Source organism: Desmodus rotundus, chromosome 6 (assembly GCF_022682495.2).
Source record: "Desmodus rotundus isolate HL8 chromosome 6, HLdesRot8A.1, whole genome shotgun sequence".
In the NCBI taxonomy this organism is placed as follows: domain Eukaryota; kingdom Metazoa; phylum Chordata; class Mammalia; order Chiroptera; family Phyllostomidae; genus Desmodus; species Desmodus rotundus.
Window position 1 is genome coordinate 75,900,690 of NC_071392.1, and position 23,909 is coordinate 75,924,598.

General features: G+C 42.1%; 1 protein-coding gene across 2 annotated transcripts in view; it reads right to left on the reverse strand.

The window, feature by feature from the left end:
- Positions 1–23,909, reverse strand: part of UBE2H (ubiquitin conjugating enzyme E2 H) — a 99,203-nt gene that overhangs the window by 13,589 nt on the left and 61,705 nt on the right. The window contains exons 4-5 of one of the 2 annotated variants that reach the window (XM_024554961.4): positions 8,270–8,309; positions 6,812–6,864 (exon numbers count right to left, since the gene is read on the reverse strand). The exons of the other annotated variant lie outside the window; for it this stretch is intronic. Coding sequence (XP_024410729.1) covers positions 6,812–6,864; positions 8,270–8,309 — 93 coding nt within the window. The remainder of the gene's footprint in view (positions 1–6,811; positions 6,865–8,269; positions 8,310–23,909) is intronic. 2 annotated transcript variants of the gene reach the window in all.

Sequence of the window (23,909 nt, forward strand, 5' to 3'; positions counted from 1 at the left end):
GTCCCTCGAGAACTTGCGTAAAGCCAACCAGGAGGCTTTTTTTCTGGTCTTAAATGCCCCAGAACAGGAAGGACTTGAAAGAAAAAAAGGCTTGGAGAGTTAAAATAACATTCTCTGAAATAACTAATCTGAGGCCATCTTCAAGGAGGAAAGGCTGTTTCACGCCGCTCTGAGGGCAAACCTGTGGCGAGCAGAGGCAGGCGCCCCGAAGAGCTCCTGTAGTGCCCGGCCAGGCTGTGTTTGGTTTAGGGGGGCTAACACGCTGCTACAGAATAGCACGTCCAGCCACCAATGTGCCAGACAACAAATTCGAGATGTATCCAGTTGCGTGCGTAACCGAGACGGTTTCTCTGTGTGGACAAAATGTACAAAAAGTCGGAGCTGATCAGGTGTATGTGTGTTCTCGTGCCAGTCTGTCGGGGTTTTTAAAAGCCAGAACAAGGGCTCATGAAAAGGGTCATGCAGGCAAAAAACAAAGCGCCTCCCTCCCACATCTCTCTCTCTCTCTCTCTCTCTCTCTCTCTCTCTCTCACACACACACACACACACACACACACACACACACACACACAAATAACAGCAATTAGTAGGAATTAATAAGAACTAGTAATTAGACATCCAAAGAATTTTTGCCATATGTGAATATACTTAATCTCACTAGTGGTAGGCAGCATTAGTTTTTAAGTATTCCAAGCTAAATATAGGTATCTCTGTTGTATGTGGGAAAGGGCAATGTCAAAGATGGAAGGTACTAGACACATTCTGCTAAGTGCCAGATTACCAACCAGAGGTATGTAGCTATGTAACATGAATAGTTTAAAGCATTCCATAACTCAGAGAATCAGTTCCCACCCGCTGCCTAAACGCAGCTCCCTCCCCACCATGGAACGTGTCTACAGGGCCCTGCGGAAGAAAATGAATGCTAACAGTTCGATCAGAATGAAGAAAACAGGCTCTTTCATCAAAAACAACCCCCTTGGTTGCCATGTCAATCTCAAAACATTAACCACCCTCCTTAGGTGTTCTTCAGAGGTCATCCTCGTTCAAACATGGCATGACCCTGATTACCTCGAACAACTGCAAGCTAAAACATGGTAATAAGATTTGTTATTAACCTTCCAGAAATGAGGGCAGTTAATATATAATTAACTACTTGGGTATTCTTACAGTCATACTAAAACTCATTATTAAAGTTTTTAATTACTAGATAATTTAGTTTGTCCTTAATGTCAGAAAAGAACAAGATAACGTCACACAATTACAAGACAGGTGGCCGTGCACGGGTAGACTTGACTTATACGCAGCGACTGCAAGCAAATACAGAGAAAACAAATCCATATAATCACAACTGAGTCCTGAAACTACAGCCCCAAAGAAAGTAGAACCAAGCTGTGGCTGTCTTTCATAGTCTGGCTCATGCCCCGCAATCCACAAGGCCTGGGCCACTCCACGGTTCTAACGCTGACCACCAGTGAATGCGAACGTGGTGTTTTTAACGAACTTCCGCTAAGTTGTTCAACCCAAAAGATCCCACTTGTCTGTGTACAGTGGACTAAACTCCTGGGCCTCATGCCAACACCACATCTGAGTATCTCCAGCAGACAGATAAAGGAGGGGGGTGATGGACTAATAAGCTCGGCCAAAGCCATCAAATCCAAACTCAGCATAGTTCTTCTTTATCTACCACCGCTGACATTTCTCCCGCAGCACTTGTGAGAAACTGCTCTACCTGGCCTGTCCCAGAGACTCACGACGACAGCCAGCTGTTTGAAGGCAGGACCATGTTTGTGATTCCCACATGCTCGGATCAATACTGGGTTTTCAAGCCTGTTCAAACAGTTGTTGGCCAATCATCCATGAAGACAGATACATATACCTTTTATCTGTGTAACTACACAGAAAACCTGGAAATAGCAAACACTAATTCCAAGTAAAGCATTATTTTAAGGTACATTTACCTTCAGCCAAACTTTGAATTGTTCGGAAAGATTCGCAGGCTATCTAACTGAAAAGAGAGGTGGAGGAAGCATTTCCAACATGAGAAGGCTTATATTCATTTCGCAGCTTAAATGCATTAGGCCGTAATTTATTACTATTAAATAAATTCATGGTTTAAAATTTTTTCTAAATGCCTAGTAAAAGAAACTTTGTTTCTCTTGTCTAATTCTAATCTCAAAGTCCCTTAAGCATTCTTTTTGTTGCAGTCACCTTCATTTGTCTGCTATGACACCCCAGATGACCTAAGGGAAGTAATTTCCCAAGTGTTGACTGTTCTCACCAGCAAAATAAGGGAAGTATCCGGTCTATGGGCTAGCAACCCTAAGGGCAAGAATAGAATTATAAACTGCCAGATTTTATAAGAAAATTGTCTTCCACCTCCCATGTCCACAACTTAATCCACAAAATAAGTATAATTTACCAAGTCAATTGAGGAGTAAAATGAAAGTTGAGATAAACACAATTTGCAGGGGTCGGGGTCAAGTACGCAAAGCCCAGACATGTGGGGGGGATATTAAAGCTGTGTTTCAGTGAAGGTACCTGACATCCAGGAGTGTGGGCTGAAAAGACAACTGTGGATAAATTATGTATTTTGGAGTAAAAAAGGAAAATCTGAAAAATAGAAGGGGGAGCTTAAAAAGCTACTTATAAACTTTCATAAGCTATGAAACTATGAGCTTAATGAACTTTCCTTCCACCAGTCTTTAAAAATTACAGTTGTTTTTGAAACTGAAATCCAGACCCTTTGGCTACATTTGAAGTTTCCCAGCACTTTTATCACTGCTGTCTGGTCTGGAAGAGCAAGCAGGAAGAGACGTACAGAGAAGATGCTAAGGCACAGGAGGCCAAATGCATCCCCCATTCTGTGATAGCACCTTCGCCTTTCCTTTTAATGCACAACAGTAACAACAGAACCTGAACACTCAAGAGATAACTTCATATTGATGGCAGGCATCTTTAGAAAATTAGCCAAATTGCCCACTGTAATGAGCTCTCTTGCAAGGTTAAGTAATATAAAATTAAAAATTACTGGTTGATTAAACTACAATTATACCAGTTTTGAGCTTCTGAATGAACAAACTGCTGTATGCTTGGCAAAGAAAACCCGGATGAGAACAGGAGCAATGAATCACATGGGCTACCAGAAATCATTATTTTTGGGTGGAGGGAGGCTGGAGGGTAGAATAGAGGACCAAATTTGCTACAAACATAAGCACTGTTTATTGCCAAGTTATGGTAAGAAAAGTCTGCAATTTCAACTGGGAATTGCTGTCATACTACAGGCATGTAAACCCACTGCACAGTGCAGGCCCTGGGGCAGTGACCTGCAGGGAACCTCTCAGGTAATCCCTGCCGCTTACCATACTGGACAGTGGAGGTGTTGAAAGACGTTTTCACTGCCTGGCTAAGCCTCTGCTTTTCAGTTATTTGTGCTAATATGCCAACTTTGTAATATCAGTTGTTACATACTAAGTTAGATTATTTTGTTTTTGGCCTTTGAATGAAGATTCTCTCAAGAACTACAGCAAAAATTTGAGTGATTCAGAATTCACCAATTATGAGTTAATCTTCAATGCCAGAGGCTTTAGCGGTTTGTAATAAAAACTTGGTTTACATCTCAAGACCAGGTGAGTCTGAAAGAAACAAGGTACTCTGAACCAGCCCTCTCTACAAATACTTTGATACAAATCATATTTACTTGCTCCTAAAATGATCCATGAAAGAAAATTTAAATTTACAATATTTTAAATTTAAATAAAATTCTAAAATTTTCTTGCAGAAAAGTTTGGGTTAAAGCAAAATATCAAAGCAATTCTCTGACACACAGTATACTTTTGGACTATATTCCAAATGTATTTCTTCTCGTTTCCTGCACTTACCTGTAACGACAGCATGTCCACGCTCTTATATGACATGGAACGTTTAACAGTAACTCAAACACAGGTAATACGGAATCGAAGTTCACTTTGACCAATGAGGCTTAATCTGTTACTTATTAAATGCTTTGCAAGGTAATACAAGAACATGTTCTAACATTTTATAGACAGGATGAAAACTTGGTCATGTTGGCGTTCTGCTTCCAAGTCTGTTCTGAACTTTTTCACCTGCTGGTGGGGATGTAAAATGGTACAACCACTCTGGAAAAACAGTCTGTGAGTTCCACAAATGGCTAACCATTCCCCCTGTAACCTGCCCCTCGGTAAAACACCCAACAGAAATGAACACCTATGTCCACATGGAAACTGGTGCACAAATATTCGTAACAGCCCAAAAGTAAAAACAACCCAAATGTCCACCACCTGACAAATGTGTGATATCTGTACAATGGAACATCGTTCGGTCATAAAAAGGAATGAAGTTCTTACTAATACATGCTACGACTGGATGAATCTTGAAAAGATTATATGAAATGAAAAAAAAAAATGCCAGTTACAAAAGACCACGTATTTTATAATTCCATTCATAAGGAATGTCCAGTGTAAACAAATCTAGAGACAAAGAGTAGAGGAGTCGTTGCCTAGGCCTGGGGAGTGGGGATGGAAGGAGAAAGCGGTGACAGCTAAGAGTAAGGGATTTCTTTCTGGGGGGATCAAAGTGGTTGTAATGAAAATGTGGTAATGACCATATAGAACTGTGAATATAGTAAAACCTATCAAACTACACACTTTAAATGGGTAAATTTTATGTATGTAAATTATAATTCCATAAAGCTACTAATTTAAAAATAATCTGTCCTGCCCTGGCTGGTGTAGCTAAGTGGACTGAGCGCTGGCCTGCAGACCAAAAGGCTGCCAGTTCTGGCAACGGGCCAGGTCCCCCGTTGGGGGCTAGCAAGAGGCAACCAGTCAATATTTTTCTCCCTTTCTTTCTCCTCCCCTCTCCTCTCTCTAAAAGTAAATAAAGTCTTAAAAAAAAGTGAAAAATAAATAAATAAAAATAACAAAAACAATCTATTCTGAGATGTGAGGTACCTGAGAATCAGCAAACCTCTTCCACAAAGATTTTCTGGTCAATAGTAAAAGAATTAGTTAAACTAACATCCAATTTACTTTACTGTAACTGGAACCAGCTTGCAGTATCTTGTCATGTACATTTCTAACATGTGAATGCAGTTTAAGAGAAGACATCACGACATCAGATATTCCAGGCAGCCTGCCATGAGACTTTTTTACCAAACCAACCACCTTAAAAGGGCTCCGGAGTGTATCTTCCTTCTTGCTGCCCGATCTCCTCATAAGCTGTAATTTCCCTAAAAACTCTCATGTTAAACAGTCCCGGGCATGATGAAGTCACTCGTTAATTCAAAGAAGATCTGCACCGCCCCCTTGTACACCAGGCACTGTTTCAGTCACGTGTGTGTGTACGCGTGCGCACACTACAAAGCCCCTGCTCCCGCGGAGCTCACCATCTAACAGGACAAGATGAACAACAAACAAGCCCTGGTTTTAAAGACAGGTTATTAAAACAGGGTGCCATGCTACGGAGGGGTATTTACTTCAGATGCAGGGGCTAGGAAAGGTGGCTTTGCAGGAAGTTATGTTTGAGGTGAGAAAAGGTACCAGCCACTCAAAGATTAGGGAAGAAAACTCCAGGCAGAGGAAATAATTCTTAAATGGCAGAATTAGGAGGAGAAAAAAGACGGATTACTGTGTGCTGCCGGTGACCAACCTTGCCTGAGATTCTCAGGCACCATTCTTGCACAAGGGTGCGTGGCAAGGTGACTCACAGACTGTGGTGGCATTAAGATAGCTGTCTATGCACCTTAAACTTTTAAAAGGTCTCAAAACTCTTCAACACTAGGAGGCCATCCCTGGTTAACCCCAACCTAAAGTGGTCTACCCCACTCTTCCTGTGCCTCTTAGCACCTGTTTGTACCACTCATTCTGTCAAACGCATCAGTGTGCGAGGCACTCTGGTAGGAGAACCAGGACTTAAAGACAAATCAGACATGCACACCTCAACTGGTTCTTAAGGTAGAAATAACCTGGTAGCACAAAATATATAGAAAGGAAATGCAGGCCACAAAAAAGAGTGATAAAATGTAAGAGTGGCCAGACATTACTTCCAGCCCGAGCTTCAGGGGAAGCTTCATGGGGTGGGGTGCACAATAGCAGGGTGGATCTATGACGTATGAGACCTCTGACGTATGAGACCTCAGACATGGGGATGGGGGTAAACACACCAATCTGTTGTAGCCCTAATTAACTTTAAATGTATTTTAAAATATTTTTAGTTCTCCAACCCAGTTACAAGCTCAGGGAGAGAAGGCTTGATATTCCCCGTACTTCTCTGTGATATTTAGCATGGTGTTTTGCTGAGCTAGGCAACTCATTGTGGATCCACTGGAAGAGATGTCAACTTTAGCACTAAGGTAAAGCTAAATTATTCTTTGCTTCACGGCAAGGTTCCGGCCTTTGAAACAGATGATCCCCCAAACCTCTTTATATATCGTACCATTTCACAGGGACATTTCTAAAAGTGTTTCTAAAAATAAAAGATATTACAGATAAACAGTATACAATGTGCTTGTGAATATACACAGACATGCAAATAGTTTTATATATATCTCTATGTCTGCATATATCACTATAATTTCGGAACCTCGCAAGATTATTTTGAACTTCTGCTACACCAGAGTTTAAACTTATGAGAAAACTTCCCCCCCCGACCAGTGATCAAACTTTCCCATCCAGACCTTTAAAATCCCTTCCCATTCCCAACAAAACATCTTAAATCAGAGAAGAAAAGCCACACGACATTTTTTAAGGCAGTGTCTCAACATCTCTAAAAAATATTCCATGGCCAAACTCACCATAGAGAGCTGTCCAAGTTTGATTAATTACATCTAGACACACAGTTCCTGACCTGAAACAGATGGAAAGAATGGCATTTTTTTAAAAATCAGAAAGTTAGTTGCATGTATCTGGCAACTAATTTTATTTATCAAGAAAAATACTTTTAATAGATCATTGAAAAAAATACGATGAGAATACACAGGGTGTGGCAAAAGTAGGTTTACAGCTGTGAGTATATGAAACAGGATTTATTCTTGTACTATTATTCATTTCTGTATTATTTTCCACCGAACAACTGTTAACTTATTTTCCCCCCACCCTGTCTTCAGTGTCTCCTTACAGATTGGAGGGGGAAAACCGTAACTATACAATGGAGAAACCAACCACAGCTTCGCCAGGTGATGAGAATGAACACTGGCACCCAGAGGCCGGCAGACCTGGGTGCCTCAGAACAGGACACCTGAGGAGGACACAACCTACTTCGTGGTTTTCTGGCCGGAAGTGCACAGTCAGGGTCATGATAAGGAAATACCAGACAAACCTAAACTGAGGGACAGTCACCTTATAAAATAACTGGTCTCAATTTTTTAAAAATACCAATTTCATAAAAAGCTGATTAAAGTAATTTCAGATTAGTTTAAAGAAACATAACAACTAAATGCAATACTTGAGCCTAGATTGGATCCTTTTATTGAATGGGGCGGGGGGGGGTGCTAAAAAGGACATCGCTGGGATGTGGCAGTAGATTAAAAACTACTACTACATTAAAATCCAATCCCTGAATCTGATGACTACACTACAGTTACGTGAGGAGCATCCTGCTGTTAGGATGCCTGGTACACAGAAGTATCACAGGACCACGGGGCATGATGCAGGTCCGCAACCTCCTCACACGGGGGTCAGAACACCCCATATGTGTATGTACGGGTATGCGCATGAAGTACCAAAATTTAGTGCCTTACCAAGGAAAAAAAAGCAGAACAAATAATCATATATTCTAAACAGCACTGAAAATAACAAAATAGAGGGCACCTGGTATCACATTTTAAAATCTCATATTAGAAGGAAAGAAAGGGATAATTAAGATTCAGTAATTGAAATGGAACTATAATTATTCATGTTTGCTTTACTCTTGCGCACTGAGAAATACTTTAAGGGCTGAAAATGATAAATCTTATACCGAAAACAGCTCTCTGAGCTGTGTCTGCACAGAGAGAACAGACGCTGCAGGCTACCAAGGAGATGAAGGGCCCACTCATGACAATGGAAAAGCTAAGCAGTCCAATAGCAGAGTTGGAGCTAAGTGGTTAGAATGTCATATCCCTGGGACTCTATAGTCTAAGTGACCATTCGTACAGTCCTATCTGCCGATAAAGCCCAAAAAGATAATTGAAGCTTCTGTATAACGGAGAGAGAGATGAACGCTAATCAAGGGCAGTTGCTGCTAAGGTTTAAACATTTTTAAAGTTACTTACGCTTCATCAATGTTGGGATGGAAAATTTTATTCATGAATCCTGTAAAAAGAGATGTTAATTAGCAGCAAAAAGTATCCAGAGAAAAATTAGTTTTAAAGTATTTCTGTACCGGAAACAATTTCAGAATTGGAAAAAAGTGATGATACCCATAACTCATTACTTTCAATCTTAGATCTTTGATTACTGATAAAACTATATATTCTCCTGGCAATGGCATTTACTTAAAATACATTAGAGTTCCAATAAAAAAAGAAAAAACACACTAACAATCTCTGAAAGCAATGCAACTTCTTATACAAAATAATCATTAAAAGAAACTTTTTCTGAGCTATGAAGGTGCTCGCCAAGAAAATTTACAGTATTAAATTTATAACTAGTGCCACGACAGAAGTTAAGAAAGCATTTCTCTGACTCCCCTCCCCAAAGTTTCATTGTCCAATCTCTAAACTTGGAGGTTCTGCATTCGAACTTCTCTTTCTGAAACTCGGTTACTGGTGTCGTTCAGCCACACTGTGCGCGGAACATCAATGAACTGTTGAAATGTTAAAGGGGTACCGCTTCCAAACCACAAAGAATTTCATAAGGACGGTGACCAAAGTATTTCCTTTAACTTTAGTTGACTCGTTCCAGGAAACCCAGCTTTGATTAAAATCGAGGCAACCAAGAAATGAGGCAAGGAGTTAAAAAAAAAATTCTGTAAGACGCCTAGATCTGTCAGGGATCCAAGTTTTTTTGATTTATTCATAGAAGAACAAGTATGGACTTTAACAAATGTACTGATGTTTAAATCCCAAGGAGAAATTCATTTATTTTCTACCTTAAAACTGGTGGTACATAATCAGTTTGCGCACATGCAGCTGGCAATAGCTCTAGAGCAGAGATCCACTGTCAAAGCTGTCATTTCATCATCCTTTTCACCTCATTTCCTTTCAAAACTTCCTTGTTCCATCCCATGCGTTCAAAGACTGAAATGATTACTAAACTGACCATCCCTACTTCCCACTCCCACTCTTTCTCACCACCCCCTCACATGGTCTCACTTTCCTTTATTCAAATTCTATTTGGTCGACACCCGTGTGTCAGGCAGTGTGCTTGTTCAGGGAACAAGATAACAACACACTATTCTGGAGGAGGTCGCTGCAGCAGCGGGACGCGAGACACGAAGAAGTAACTGCAATGTATGCACAGAGCTGATAACGGTTAGAGAAGAGGAAGTTGTCGGGAAAGATTCAGAGAAGTGGCATCAGAGGACGACCCTCAAGAATGAATTGTGACACAGGACGTCTCGGAAAATCTAAGAAACTTCTCTAGACTCAGAAAAGGGAGAGGCGAACATGAAATCCCAGGTATGCCAGTCCTTGCCTGCTCTAACCACTCCAAGTACTGATTATGCCTCTAATGCTTGCTTTTTAATCCCTGTTGAAATAGTTTGTTTTACCTACTACTGTTAAGAGAACCCACGCAATGTTCACACTACTCTGATGTAAAAAGAAAAAGCCTCATACCCAATTACAATTTCCTATTAATTTTTATTATGGAAATGGAAGATGTTTCAAAGTCTAGACTTAAGCAGCATGTGTTTATGAAGAGGTTTTACTAAGCCAATGGAAATGCTCATGTCTTAAGGTTAAGAGGAGAAAAAGCAGGATAAAAACCTACATGACTCTAGAAAAATATAGTGTTCGAGAAGATCCATGAGGACTATTCACTGCAGCATTACTTATAAAAGCTAAGAAACAAATTTGACTCCAGCAAAAGGGACTGGAAAAACGGTAAGCACATCCATATACTAGGGGTCCCATACAGCCAAGGTCATGAACTAGACTGTTAAGTAGCAACTCGGATCGATCCAAACCAAGGGGGGAAAGAGTTGCAGAATGATGTATTTACCACATGATACCATTTAGAGAAACTAAAACAAAGCAACGCCATGTGTTCTCCATGGTAACAAGTGCAGAAACTGCACTGGACAACACATATCAAACTTGCAAAAGTAATTACTTCAGTGAGAGTGCAGAGCCAACGGTAGAATTAGGGGACGGAACAGGGAACAGTAATTAAAGGTGAATTTATAACACTATATGCCTTTAAAAAAGACAGAATGGTTTGTATATTGTTCGCTCCATTTTTTAAAAAGTGTACACATAGATACAAAACCAGAAGCAAATATATCCAACTCTTAACAGTGCTTAATTCTTTGTGATGGAAAGATTTTTTCCATTATACTTTTCAAATTACATACCCCCCCGCCCCCCGCCCCAGAAGCAGGGTCACGGCAATGTGGAAAGGCTGGAGGGAAACACACAAGTGTCAACAGTAGTCAGCTTTAGAGACCCCCCACCCCCCAACCATTTCTACTACTACTCTTCTACTTGCCACAATTTTTACGTCTAATTTTAACAGTTGAGAAACACTTTCAAATAAAAAAAATTATAAACAGCAGCAAACACTCTAAAGTAAACCTAACTATACATAGGTTATCCAGTGCTGAACCCTTTCAAGGAAAAGCACGACGAAAATCAACCATTTTGAGTGTTTATATCTTAAATACTCTTGCTTAAATAACACAAATTCATCGCAAAAAATAAGAAGAGCCCCAGGTTATGAGGCACCAGGTCGTCAAGATTAGTTACATAGAGGAACATACTGCTATCATAACTGCCAAGACACTGCCTGGCACACGGGACACACTACTGTTTGGCCACTATACGGTCTAACTCAAGAGACTAGTTCTGTTATGTGGGAAGTATTTTGCTTGAATTGAGAACTTAAAATTGAACTTGATACTTAAGATTCTGCTTCGGCTAGAATTCTGTAAGGAACACCTAGTGAAGCAACAGCAGATGGCAGGAGGTTCCTGTGCTGCCCACAGGGAAGAATCACCGGGAGAGCTCTTTAAAAACAGAGGTGCTGTTAGAACGTGGCAAGTATTATGGAGACACACACAGCAAAGAAGGGGCTGGAAACAGGAATGCTGGGGTGGGGCTGCAACGTCAAACAGGACAGCCGGGGAGGGCCTTGCCAGAGGGTGACTTAGTTTGAAGGGTGTGAGTAGGGGAGGAGTCACTGGGCAGCCAGGGGAAGAGTGTGTGCAACCCGACAGCCGGTGCAAGGTGCTCCGGGAGTCTGCCGGGTGTGTTTGAAGACCGGCAGGAGGGTAGTGAAACTCAAGTGGAGTAAGGGGCAGAAGACCTGCCGAGAGGTCGGAGAGATAATGAGCATTTGTGGGTCCCTTTAAGGATGCTGACTTTCATTCTGAGTAAGGTGGGAAGCCTGCTGGGGAAGGAATGAAGAATGGCAATCCCAAGCAAAATGGAATGAGCTGCCTGTCCTCCAGTAAGGACAAAGCTTCAACAACTTATGTCACAGGAAACCTCAAAGGTATGTCAAGAAAACAGCTATGGTGAAAGACCTTTATATGTTTATTAAAACTGTCTCTGAAAGGTTAAGGTGCCTCCCTCCTTGTACAAGGCCTGGAGATTACATTTGGAATCAATATAGTTTCCACACTGCTTTCAATTAAATCTAGATTTTTGGCTTGGTTGAGCCTAAGAGTACATAATCAAAAGAGGGTCAAAAAGGACTGAGAAAACATTTTTAAGTAATGAATGGGTTGGAGCCCAGTCTCCAGTGCCCCTCCGAAGTGGAAAGCCCTGTCCGAGCTCTGTGACAGATGGCAGAATCAGCCTGCAGAGAGGAAAGCACTGGCAGAGATTGGGCAGGTCACTTCATTTCTGCGGGCCCGTTTCTCTACCAGCAAAGAGAAATAGCTGGACTCTATCATCTCTAAAATCTCCAGTCTTACTCTACCAGCCCTAAAACCGCAGGATTTAATAACAATGGCCAGAGCTCCGAATACAGAAGACTTAAGAAGAAATGTCCAGAGTTTAAGGCCTTAAAGGAAATTTATTCTGTAAGGCACATGTTTAGGAACAAAAGTATTCTGGAGAATACAAAGCTACCAACATGCTAAAATACCACCAAGCAACACTGTATCTGATGACTATTCCAAAGCAGGCAGAAAACAGGGACAAAAGCACAGCCAGACAAACACTAACAATTCCCAGACTACAATCCTCTTCCTGTACCAGCCTTTTTTAATTGTTAGAAAAATACTCAAAGCAAATAAATTTAAATAAGCATATGTATATATATCTCCTGTACATTTGTTCTTGGCTAAGCTGCAGGCAGCATCTGTGGCAAAGCCATTTACATTCTGGACAATGATGGCAACAATGGAACTTCTGGACAAGGAGGGGAGCAGTGAGAAAGGACAGGCCAGGAATTCAGAAAAGGAAGGTTCTCAGGGCTGAGCGTGTTTGCCCTGGCATGTTCTCCTTCCTTTTGGCAATGCTAACACCACGCTAATGAATACGTCTGCAACAAGAGAATTTTCCCAACACTTGTTTCCATTCGACCAGGAACTATTTTGAAGCTATTTTAAGAGAACATATTTTGAAAACTGCTTTTACGGAAACATGGTGAGTGGAAGCAGCAAGTCATTTTTAATCCACATGACTTGAGATTTTATTCACGGCCAGACATTTTCTAATGGTATATTCCAGTGATTTGACCAGATAAAATTCAGAACTCCTTTGTTTAAAATCTTTTTATTTTTGAGATTTTATTTATTTATCTTTAGAGAGAGGGGAAGGGAGGGAGAAAGAGAGAAAGAGAAGCATCAATGCGTGGCTGCCTCTCATACATCTCCCACTAGGGACCTGGGCCCCAACCCAGGCATGTGCCCTGACAGGGAATTGAACCAGCGACCCTTTGGTTTGCAGGCCAGCACTCAATCCACTGAGCCACACCAGCCAGGGCATGTTTAAAATCTTTTGGATAATTATTCTCTGGCATGGCTCAAGCACCTGTACAACAGGGAACAGATAAACAAATGGTTAGCTAAAACACCTCTGTTCTCTTATCTTTTAGCAAAAGAGAATCAGGTGACATAATTCCGGAGGAGAAATCCAAATCATGATTAGTTGATGTAAAACTATGTATTTTAAAAATAAAAGCACAGATTTTTTTTTATCCTCGCCTGAGGATAGAGTCACTGATTTTTTAGGGGGGACTGGGGCAGGAAAAGAGAGAAAAAGAGAGAAACATTGGTCTGTGTATACACCCCAACTGGGGATCAAACCCACCACCTAGGTATGTGCCCTGACCGGGGATTGAACCCATGACTTTTTGGTGTATAAAACAATGCTCCAACCAACTGAACCACCTGACCAGAGCAAGCACAGACTATTAAGGAAAAAAAAAAAAAAAAAAAAAAAAAAAAAGCCATGCTTTGGACTTGTTCCACTCTAATACTCAACTGCTCTAGAATAACAGATCTCTTGCCCCATAGGCTGGTAAGCGGAGAAAGTAAATAACATCGTGCAGAGTCACGCTGAAAACAGATTTTATCTCAGCCTCTTTCTGTATCCAATCCCAGGAGGGAATCTGTACAAAGTTGCACATACTTTCAAGTAACTTCTGATACTGGGGTCAATACGTAAATAAAAGAAACAGAAACTCATTGTCTTTTCCACCTTTGCTTCTTTTACTTGTGAGGATATTTTTAATGATCAAATCTGCAGATAGAATGAAATACCTCTAGGGCCGTCATCTATCCAGAAATTTCATTTAGAACAATCTTCAAAAAAATGAGAGGTCAAACAAGTGACTCATGAAACGAGGTAAACCAACACTCAGGTAAATAGGTAAAAAAGTGCCAAAGGCATAAAACAATAGCTCTCTCCCAGGGATAAAACGAGCCTGGACTGCACATGGTTGAGGCAGCTGTAGCTGATGCAATTTAATTATAAGCTTATAAATTCCTGAGAGAAAACAGTAAGTGAATACATTAAATTATTCCTATATTCCATCTTGAGGACAAATGCCCACATAAGGAAGACCATTCGGAATCAAACTAATTCTATTTTTTAAAATAGATATAATTATTTAAAATGTATTCTTTAAAGACCAAATCTTAACTCTATCAGTGCCCTAGACTATACACTTTTTAAGGGCAATGATTTGGACCTTCCTTGCTGCATGCAAGAGGTGACTGGGTTTGGGGACTCGGCCAGCTTCACTGGCGACAGCCACACTGCCAGCCTGGTGCCTCGGTGCACACCTGACAGACTCTCCTCTTACCTCACAGCCAGGCCCAGCCCACAGCAGCCCGCACCCGGGCAGGAGTCTTCAGGGAGCTGAGCCCTTCCTACTCAGAGACCTGGGACGGTCTCTTCTTGGATGAGAAGCCAAGCAAGCAGCTCGATCTCCCTGCCCTGTGTCATGGGAACGTCCGAACTGATCCTGTGTGTGTTCAGGAGACCTAAACTCAACAAGGGGTCCTCTCTTCCATTTCTTCCCCCCGTCTCTGATAACATGGAATCGGAGGAATGGGCTGGATGGGTAAGGAAAGTTCATTTACAACTACGAAAAGGCGGTGTCCTGCAACAGCATAACCCTTCCACCAGCCTAGCAGATTACAAAACCCTGCAGCCTTAAACCTACTCCCCCACAGTTTCATTTTTGTTAGATCACAATCTCTTTCCTGTTCCCACAATTTATCTTTCACCTTCCCGGTCATTCATACAGCCATACTGTCTGAGTCAGGCAGTATTTATTTTCGTTGTCAGAGGCAATAAAATATAGAACACCCTGGACTTCAAATTGCAAGACCCATTTCAAGTCTCTGCCATTCATACTAAACAAATTTATGGGTAAAAAATCAGGTTCCAGCCCTGACAGGTGTGGCTCAGTGGGGCGGGCATTGCCCTGCAAAGTGAAAGGTCACCAGTTTGATCCCTCGTCAGGGCACCTGCCTGGGATGCAGGTTTGGTCCCCAGTCGAGGTGCAAAGACAGGGAACTGATCAATGTTTCTCTCTTACATGGATGCTTCTCCCTCTTTCTCCCCCTTTCTTCCCCCTCTCTAAAAGTAAGTAAATAAAATCTAAAAAAATAAATAAATAAAAATTTAAAAAACCAGCCTCCAGTCAGACCACCTAAGTTCCACTGTATGAGCTTTTGGGCTGCGAGTGACTCGGCCTCTACCTTTCTGTTTCCTTAACCATAAAGCTAGGCTGAATAATGGTATCCACATATAACAGGACTGTCCCAAAGGTTAAATGACTTAATAAATGTATAGCATTTGACCAGTAACTGGCACACAGGAAGCACTCGGTAATACTGCAATCTGTTTAACTAAGCTCAAGTAGGTAATTTCATCTCACTTTTTCCTCATCGTAAAAGCGGAAGTACCTACCCCTACGCATCCCCGCCTCTCAGCCCTGCAGGAACTGTCAAGCATCACAGGACAGTGTGATGATGGGATATCAGATTTCCTATAACCCATCACACTGAAACGGAAAATGCAGTTGCTCTCACACTTATTATTAAAACGCCCATTCTGATTACACTTGGTTCTGGGGTAAAAAACGCTAACCTGGAAGCCAGGAGGCAGGCTGTGCAACTGGTCAGTAGTGACAGATCCAGCCCCGCCTTCCTGAGTCTCATTGTTACCATCCTTGAAATGAGGCAACTGGATGATTTAATCTTGAAGTCCTTCAAGCAGTATGGATTTCACCAACATCAGGAATATGGACAAGTCTTAAATTGCGTGAACAAGCTTCTCAAAGGGAACTAAGACAGTACTCTTACTTGTTTTTTTAGAAGAATTTCACTGTAAAGAAAAAAGGAAGCCAAGAAGACATGTTTTCATTGTGATACCAACCCTAAAGTGGAAGGAATGCACTTAATGCCAAAAAGATATCAGAATTAATAACCAGCTCAAAAGCTAGAGGTCACCTACTATAGCTAAAATAGGAACTAACCTAAACAGCAAGTTAGATGGAATTTTGTATAGCAAATGGAAAGAACATATAGTAACTGCCAAAGGCAGAATTAAGACTGACAGAAGCCAGCGGTAAGAAGGAACCGGGCACACCTTCTGACAGAAGCAACACGTGCAAAGGCAGGGCTACCCTCACAGGTGGCCTGGGGGCGCGGCACGGAATGCTAACTACTATGTTTACTCTCGCTGGTAAGATGAAGCTGAATGAATTGAGATATTACAGACCACTAACAGGAGGTTTACCTTAAATTAATAAGGCCAATTTGACCACTGGTTTTTCCTGTAGCCGAGAGCTTCGGCCCCTGGCCCCCAAGTCTCTCTTCCGCTCAACTCCTGGTATTGTAAGTGACATCATCACCTGTAGAGACCACACCCCAGCCTCTCAGTCAGCGCCTTACGCTTCTCCACAGAGACCTTTCCTCTATTCCCTCTCATTCTTACTCCCAGGACATACCGTGAACTTTGCCATCTCTACAAAGTTTCACCTCCGAAATCACAAATTCAGACATCCACCTTCCCACCTACAGTCTCCAGTCCTTGTCAAAAAGCTTCCCACCCCACGAACAATTCTTCCAACTGTGAACTCTAACCCACTGACCCTCCCTTTTCTTCCTACCTACCAGCCCTCCCATCTTCACCCGTTGTCCTTACTCAGCTGAAGACTTACGAGCCATCGCCATCATTGTTCCCCAGCAAATCCCTTGCCCTCTCCCCTCCAAAATGCCCATCTACACGGGAGGACACCAATCATCCATTCTCTGTCCTTAGACTTGAAGGTACCACTAAATAAGCATTCATTCACCTACTCAACAAATACAGACGACCTTTGAACAGCACAGGCCCACTTATATGGGGAGTTTTTCAATTGACCCGTGCAGTTCAAACCTGCTTTGTTCAAGGGGCAACTCAAGGGTTGGGAACCCACAAATTCAAAGAGCCAGCTTTAGTTATACACAGATTTTCAACTACGCAGGAGGTCAGCACTCACAACCCTGTCTTGTTCAAGGGTCAACGGTCTTCTTCTACAGAACAAGCACTGTATCAGATTCTGAAGCAGGGAAGAGGGTTTGTTGGTATTGGGTTAGCCAAAAAGTCCGTATGGTTTTTTCCATAAAAGACACATTTTTCTTTTTAACCCATAATTTAATTGATGTGGATATTTTGAGTATGTCAGCTACCTCCCACTATTGGCTTCTAGTGGGTAGAGGCCTGGGGCGCTGCTAAACATATTCCAATGCAGCCCTGGCTGGTGTGGCTCAGTGGATTGAGCGTGGGCCTGGGAACCAAAGGGTCGCTGGTTCGATTCCTGGCTAGGGCGCATGCCTGGATTGAGGGCCGGTTTCCCAGCGAGGGGGTATGCTAGAGGCAACCACACACTCATGTTTCTCTCCCTCTCTTTCTCCTTCCCCTCTAAAATAAAATAAATAAAATCTTTAAAAAATATAAATAAAACCCTTATCCAAACCACCAGTATCTCTACTCTTTCTCTACAACATCAGAGTGATCATTAAAACCTCCTTAAAACCTTTCAATGGCTTTTCCATTTCATTAAGAACAAAAGTCACCCCTTTAACTTGTTCTTAACAACCCTGCGAGACCTTACCCTCTCTCACACTTCACTCTTCACGAGCCTCCCAGCCTCATTTCTCCTCCTCCTCGAGAATGCTAAGCACCTGTCTGCCTCTGGGCCTTTGTCCTCAACAAACTCTCCCGCCAGGCATGCTCTCTCATCCCTGACCTTGGAGGGTTACAGCTGGTTGCCCCCTTTCCATGTAAACCTCAGCTTGAATTTACTCTGTCAGAGAGGCCCTTCCTGAAAAACTAATCTAAGGTAGGTATCATGTTCACTCTCTGCATAAAGCTATCAGACAGTTAATTTTTTTTTTTTTAATTTTTAAGGGTCAGGAGAGCACTTCTGTATCCCTAGCACCTAAATGCCCTGCACACCAATGGTATCCCCTAAATTTGTGGAGATGGTTACAACAAATGATGTAAGATGTATCAATTTCCTGAGAAAGCAGGTTCTGCCTTAGTTGCCAGACATAATCTTTTTTAAAATCCATCCTGAAAAATTTCATTTTCAAATCATCAATTAAAAAGAACTTTTACCAATGGTTTACATTCTCATAGCATTATCTAAAAAGTTTTCTACAAACCTTTCCAACTAGAAACTTGTTTATCTCTACTGGAATTCAAAAGATACAGATCATGACATGGTAGCAATTATTTAACTGTTTAAGACAGGAACTAAGTTCAAACCCAAGTTCATGAAAGTAGAGAACTATGCAGGTTATCTTAATGGAATTTTGCTTCCTCAGTCTGAGCATTCATTCTCTTTGTGGAATACACTGGTTCCAGTAGGTCTTTGTTAAAGGACTAACCCCAAACTCTCATGAATGACACACGCCTCGACTTCAAATCCCAGTCCACTCCTGGCTAAACACTCTCGGGTCACTCCCACTAGTTCCTGAGGAATACAGTGTTTCCATCTAGGAAGACACAAAATAAAATGGTAAATATTCTGAACCCTATAGTTAGTTTAGTCAGACCATAGTATAAAACTCCATTCTAAAGATACTGTCAGGTAATTCTGGCCACAGTGAAATAAAAATCATTATAATGCCAGAAGAATCTGCTATTCGGGCAATAAAAAAGGTTAAATCATTTTCCTGCATCGCCGGCATACGTAAAAATATTATGGTGCAATGATTGTCAGAGTGTCTTTTAATGAAGAACCTATGACAGACTGGGAGATTCAGAAGGGACTCTGACAGGTTATCTAGTCCCGTCTCCCCTGGAACAGATGACCTGCTGGGGTGTCCAATCTTTTGGCGTCTCTGGGCCACACTGGAAGAAGAGCTGTCTTGGGTCACATATTGAATACACAAACACTAATGAAAACTGATGAGAAAAAAAAAAAGGCTTTAAGTACATTTACGATTTTGTGTTGGGCCTATTCATAGCCATCCTGGGCTGTGGGTTGGACACCCGAGACCACCCTGTTTAGATGATAATCTGACCTCACTGTGAAGTACAATATAGAATTCTAACTATTGTTATTGCCCGAGGCCTTTTCACTTGGTCTCCATCTATTCAGTGGGTTTGGCTAGCTCCTGCAATGTGCTACTGACATCAAATTCCATTGCAGAAAGAGCTGGAGGTTTTTGCCTGGCCATTCTATCAACATTCAGCAAACCAGTAAGTGGTCCCTCCAGAACCCTGTTCTCAACCAACAACCATTCCTCAAACATGCTCGGCTTTGTAACCATCAAACTGCAATCCAGACACACAGCTTGCTCCTGGGAGAGGCTCCTCTCACTGCTAATATAAAGACACACATAGCTAGTATTTCAAAAGTTAGTTTCCAGACTTGTTAACTGGATCTTACAACATAGTTTTCGGTTTTTTTTTTTTCTTTTAAGAATAAAAGGTGACAGAATGCCCAGACAGGTCTTGATGTTATTTGCAAAAGATTTTAAAAGTCTCTCTACATAGTTCTGTCTGAAATTAGGAGAATGCAGTCTATGGCCATACTACCCTGAACACGCCCAAATCTCGTCTGAAATTGGCAGAATGCAGTTCTGTACTACAGCAGCCAGTCGTCATTTAAAAGTAAGGTTAAATGACAACTTCTTACCTTTCTCTTACATGCTAGTGTTAGTTAAGTAGGTATGATTAAGTAGTAGATCCTGAAGGGGACTTCAAGGTAGTTCAAAGACTTTTAGATGCTAAAACCTTTAAATCTAATATTATGTCTGTATTTTATTAGAAGACATAATTATTTTCCCTTTAGCTCAGCTTTAACAAAAGTAGTACTGTTGTTATTATTAGCTATGAGCAGGGGCCTTTTTTTGGGTACAAATGAAGACAAAAGTTGAGCAAGGGAGGAAACACAAGTGGAAGAGAGTCAGACTAAAGAGAGAAGCAGGTGAGAACTGCTGGAGGCAAAAGCCCAAGAGAAGGGAAAAGAGGGGGAGCCAAAAAAAAAAAAAGAAAGAAAAAGGGGTCAAGAACAAATTATGTATAAAGGAATGAAGACAGTAACCAAGGAGTAAGCTAAACTGTAATCAGGAAGACAAAGGAAGAAACAGTGTGTACACCTATGCACACACATAATTAACACTGAAGCAAATGAGAGAGGATGCTGGTGGGAAGTGGGGGTCAGTAGGTCCTGGCAAGCTACCAGGTGGGAATTCTGGCCAAGGGTAGCTTCATGGCTTTGCAGATCAAACGACAGGAAAAGTGTAGACTCATACAAGGATGCACAAGGGACATTTCAAAAGACGTGCACTTGCCATATGCTTAAAAATGTTTGCTTTTAGAATAAAGGGGAACTTGCAAACTATTTGGAAATTACAGAAAAATATCTTTAATCCCCTGAAACCAATGACAACTATGCTCAATATTTTGGCATTTGTGCTTAGAATTTGCATGGAAAAAAATAGTTACACTATATAAAGTTACATTTCCCTGTGTGTGCCTTTAAAGATGTGTTAAAACATGACCGAGAACCAAGATGGCGGCGTAGGTAGACACACGGCGCCTCCTCGCACAACCAGAACTGACAGAAAATCCAACGGGAAGGAAGTCCGACACCAAGGAAATAAAAAAACATTCATCCAGACCGGTAGGAGGGGCGGAGACGGGCACCGGGGCAGAGAGGACTCGCGTTGCCGTGGCGGGACCGAGACTGGCAGAGTGTAGGATGAACGGGGCAGGCAGTCTGACCACTAGCGGCCCCTGCGGCCCCACATTCGCGCAGATAAACCGAGAGGGCCGGACTCAGAGTGGCGGAGAACGGGGCAGGCAGAGCAGCAGGTAGCACCCCGCGGCCCCACATTTGCGCACAGATAAACCAGACGAATGGCGCGGAGCAAAGCAGACCACGCAACCCAGGGCTCCAGTGGGGCGAAAGAAAGCCTCAAACCTCTGAGTGAAAACGCCCGTGGGGGTTGTGGGGGCAGCAGGAGAGACTCCCAGCCTCACAGGAGAGGTCGTTGGAGAGACCCACAGGGGCCTAGAGTGTGCACAAGCCCACCCACTCGGCAACCAGCACCAGAGGGGCCCAGTTTGATTGTGGGTAGCGGAGTGAAAGACTGCAATCTGGTGGAGAGGGGAGCGGGCGCCATTGCTCCCTCTCGGCCCCTCCCCCACGTACAGCGTCACAGCACAGCAACCAGCGTTACCCCACCCCGGTGAACACCTAAGGCCCCTCGCCTTAAAGTAACAGCCGCACCAAGACCAAAAAAAAAAAAAAAGGGCCCAAATGACAGAACACTTCAAAGCTCCAGAAAAAATACAACTAAGTGAGGAAGAGATAGCCAACCTATCGGATGCACAGTTCAAAACACTGGTTATCAAGACGCTCACAGAATTGGCTGAATCTGTTCGAAAACAAGATAAAAATATGAAGCCTATGCTAAGAGAAACAAAGGAAAATGTACAGGGAACCAATAGTGATGGCGAAGGAAACTGGGACCCAAATCAACGGTGTGGACCAGAAGGAAGAAAGAAACATCCAACCAGAAAAGAATGAAGAAACAAGAACTTGGAAAAATGAGGAGAGGCTTAGGAACCTCCAGGACATCTTGAGACGTTCCAACATCCAAATTACAGGGGTGCCAGAAGGAGAAGAGGAAGAACAAAAAATTGAAAACTTATTTGAACGAACAATGAAGAACTTCCCTCATCTGGCAAAGGAAATAGACTTCCAGGAAGTCCAGGAAGCTCAGAGTCCCAAAGAAGCTGGACCCAAGGAGGAACACACCAAGGCACATCATAATTACATTACCTAAGATTAAACACAAGGAGAGAATCTTAGAAGCAGCAAGAGAAAAGGAGACAGTTACCTACAAAGGACTTCCCATGAGACTGGCAGTTGATTTCTCCAAAGAGACCTTACAGGCAAGAAGGGGCTGGCAAGAAGTATTCCAAGTCATAAAAGGCAAGGACCTACATCCAAGATTACTGTATCCAGCAAAGCTATCATTTAGAATGGAAGGGAAGATAAAGAGCTTCTCAGATAAGGTCAAGTTAAAGGAGTTCATCATCACCAAGCTCTTATTATATGAAATGTTAAAGGGAGTTACCTAAGAAAAAGAAGATCAAAAATATGAACAGTAAAAATGACAGCAAACTCACAGTTATTAACGACCACACCTAAAACAAAAACAAAAGCAAATTAGGCAAACAACTAGAACAGGAACAGAACCATAGAGAGGGAGATCACATGGAGGGTTGTCAATAGGGGAGTGGGAGGGGAAGAGGGGGGGAAAGGTACAGAGAATAAGTAGCATAGATGATAGCTGGAAAATAAGACAGGGGGAGGGTAAGAATAGTGTAGGAAATGTAGAAGCCAAAGAACTTATAAGTATGACCCATGGACATGAACTATAGGGGGGGAATGTGGGAGGGAGGGGATGGGCAGGATGGAGTGGAGTGAGGGGGGGGGAATGGGACAACTGTAATAGCATAATCAATAAATATATTAAAAATTTATAAAGAAATAAAGGAAAAAATGAAAAAAAAGATTTGTTAAAACATGAGTAAAGGCTGGAAAATATTTTGTTCATTAAGATGTATCATAATTTAGTATCAACTAGGTCATTCAGGATGCTTTTGACTTTAAGGTTTTAAAAACAACACTGCAATTTACATACTCTTGCACATTAATCTTAGAGCACATCCTTCAGATAATTTAACTTTAAAAAAAATTCATTTATTTATTTTTAGGGGGGGAGGGAGGGAGAAAGAAAGGGAAAGAAATATCGATCTGCAAGAGATACATGGATCAGCTGCCTCTCGCACGCCCCCAAGTGGGGACCCGGCCCATAACCCAGGTGCGTGCCCTGACTGGGGATCGAAGGGGCCACCTTTTGGTTCACAGGCCAGTGCTCAACCCACTGAGCCACACTAGCCAGGGAGATAATTAATTTTTAAGTAAAATCACCCAAAAGATGTAAAATTGTTACTGATCAATATACACTGCTAGACTGGCTGCATCATAATACCTTTGCCAACAATGTCTTAAGCTGTCAATATGGTAAGTCACATATTCTCTCATTTTTAAATCTACATTGTTTATACTAGACATATAACCATTTTGTATCCTACGCTTATCGGTCAGCTTTTATTTTTACAAGTAACTGCTCTACATTACCCTCTTTATGAGATCACTCATTTTCACTCCCACAGCAACTGCAAGCACGTATTTTTTGGCAAAAACTTTTTCCTAATAGATGAGCGAGCACGTCTGTGATGGCCGAAGACTGTGAGTCTGAAGTATGGAATACAGCAGTCTTTTTAGCGACTTCTTTGCATAGAACACAATCTCCATGGACTACAAATTACTTGGGGCTTTGAAAAGAGTATTTCTAAAGACCTTAGTGCACTTTCACACCTCTGAAGCTTTGCAAAGACTATACTCTCCACACAGGAAACACAATCTTCCTTGTCTATCTCCTCCATATGCTCTCTCCCCCTCAACTGGGCGCCGACTCGCACCTCTCCTAAAAAGCCGTGACACGCTGTGCCTAAAGCATGTGCAGTATTTTACTTACATTGACTGTCTCTCCCTCACTACTGAAAGCTTACACAACCTTCTTAATCATCCAGCAATGCCAAATATCCTGAGTATTCCACACACCGGTCAGTATCAAACATGCAGAGTTCATTTAATTACAGTATCTCAGTCTCTAGAAGAGGAAACAACAGTTCAGATGAGGATTGCTCTCACGATCAAGCAAAGCCAGGCCCGGAACCACTCTCTCCTGGTAACCAGTCCCCCGCCAGG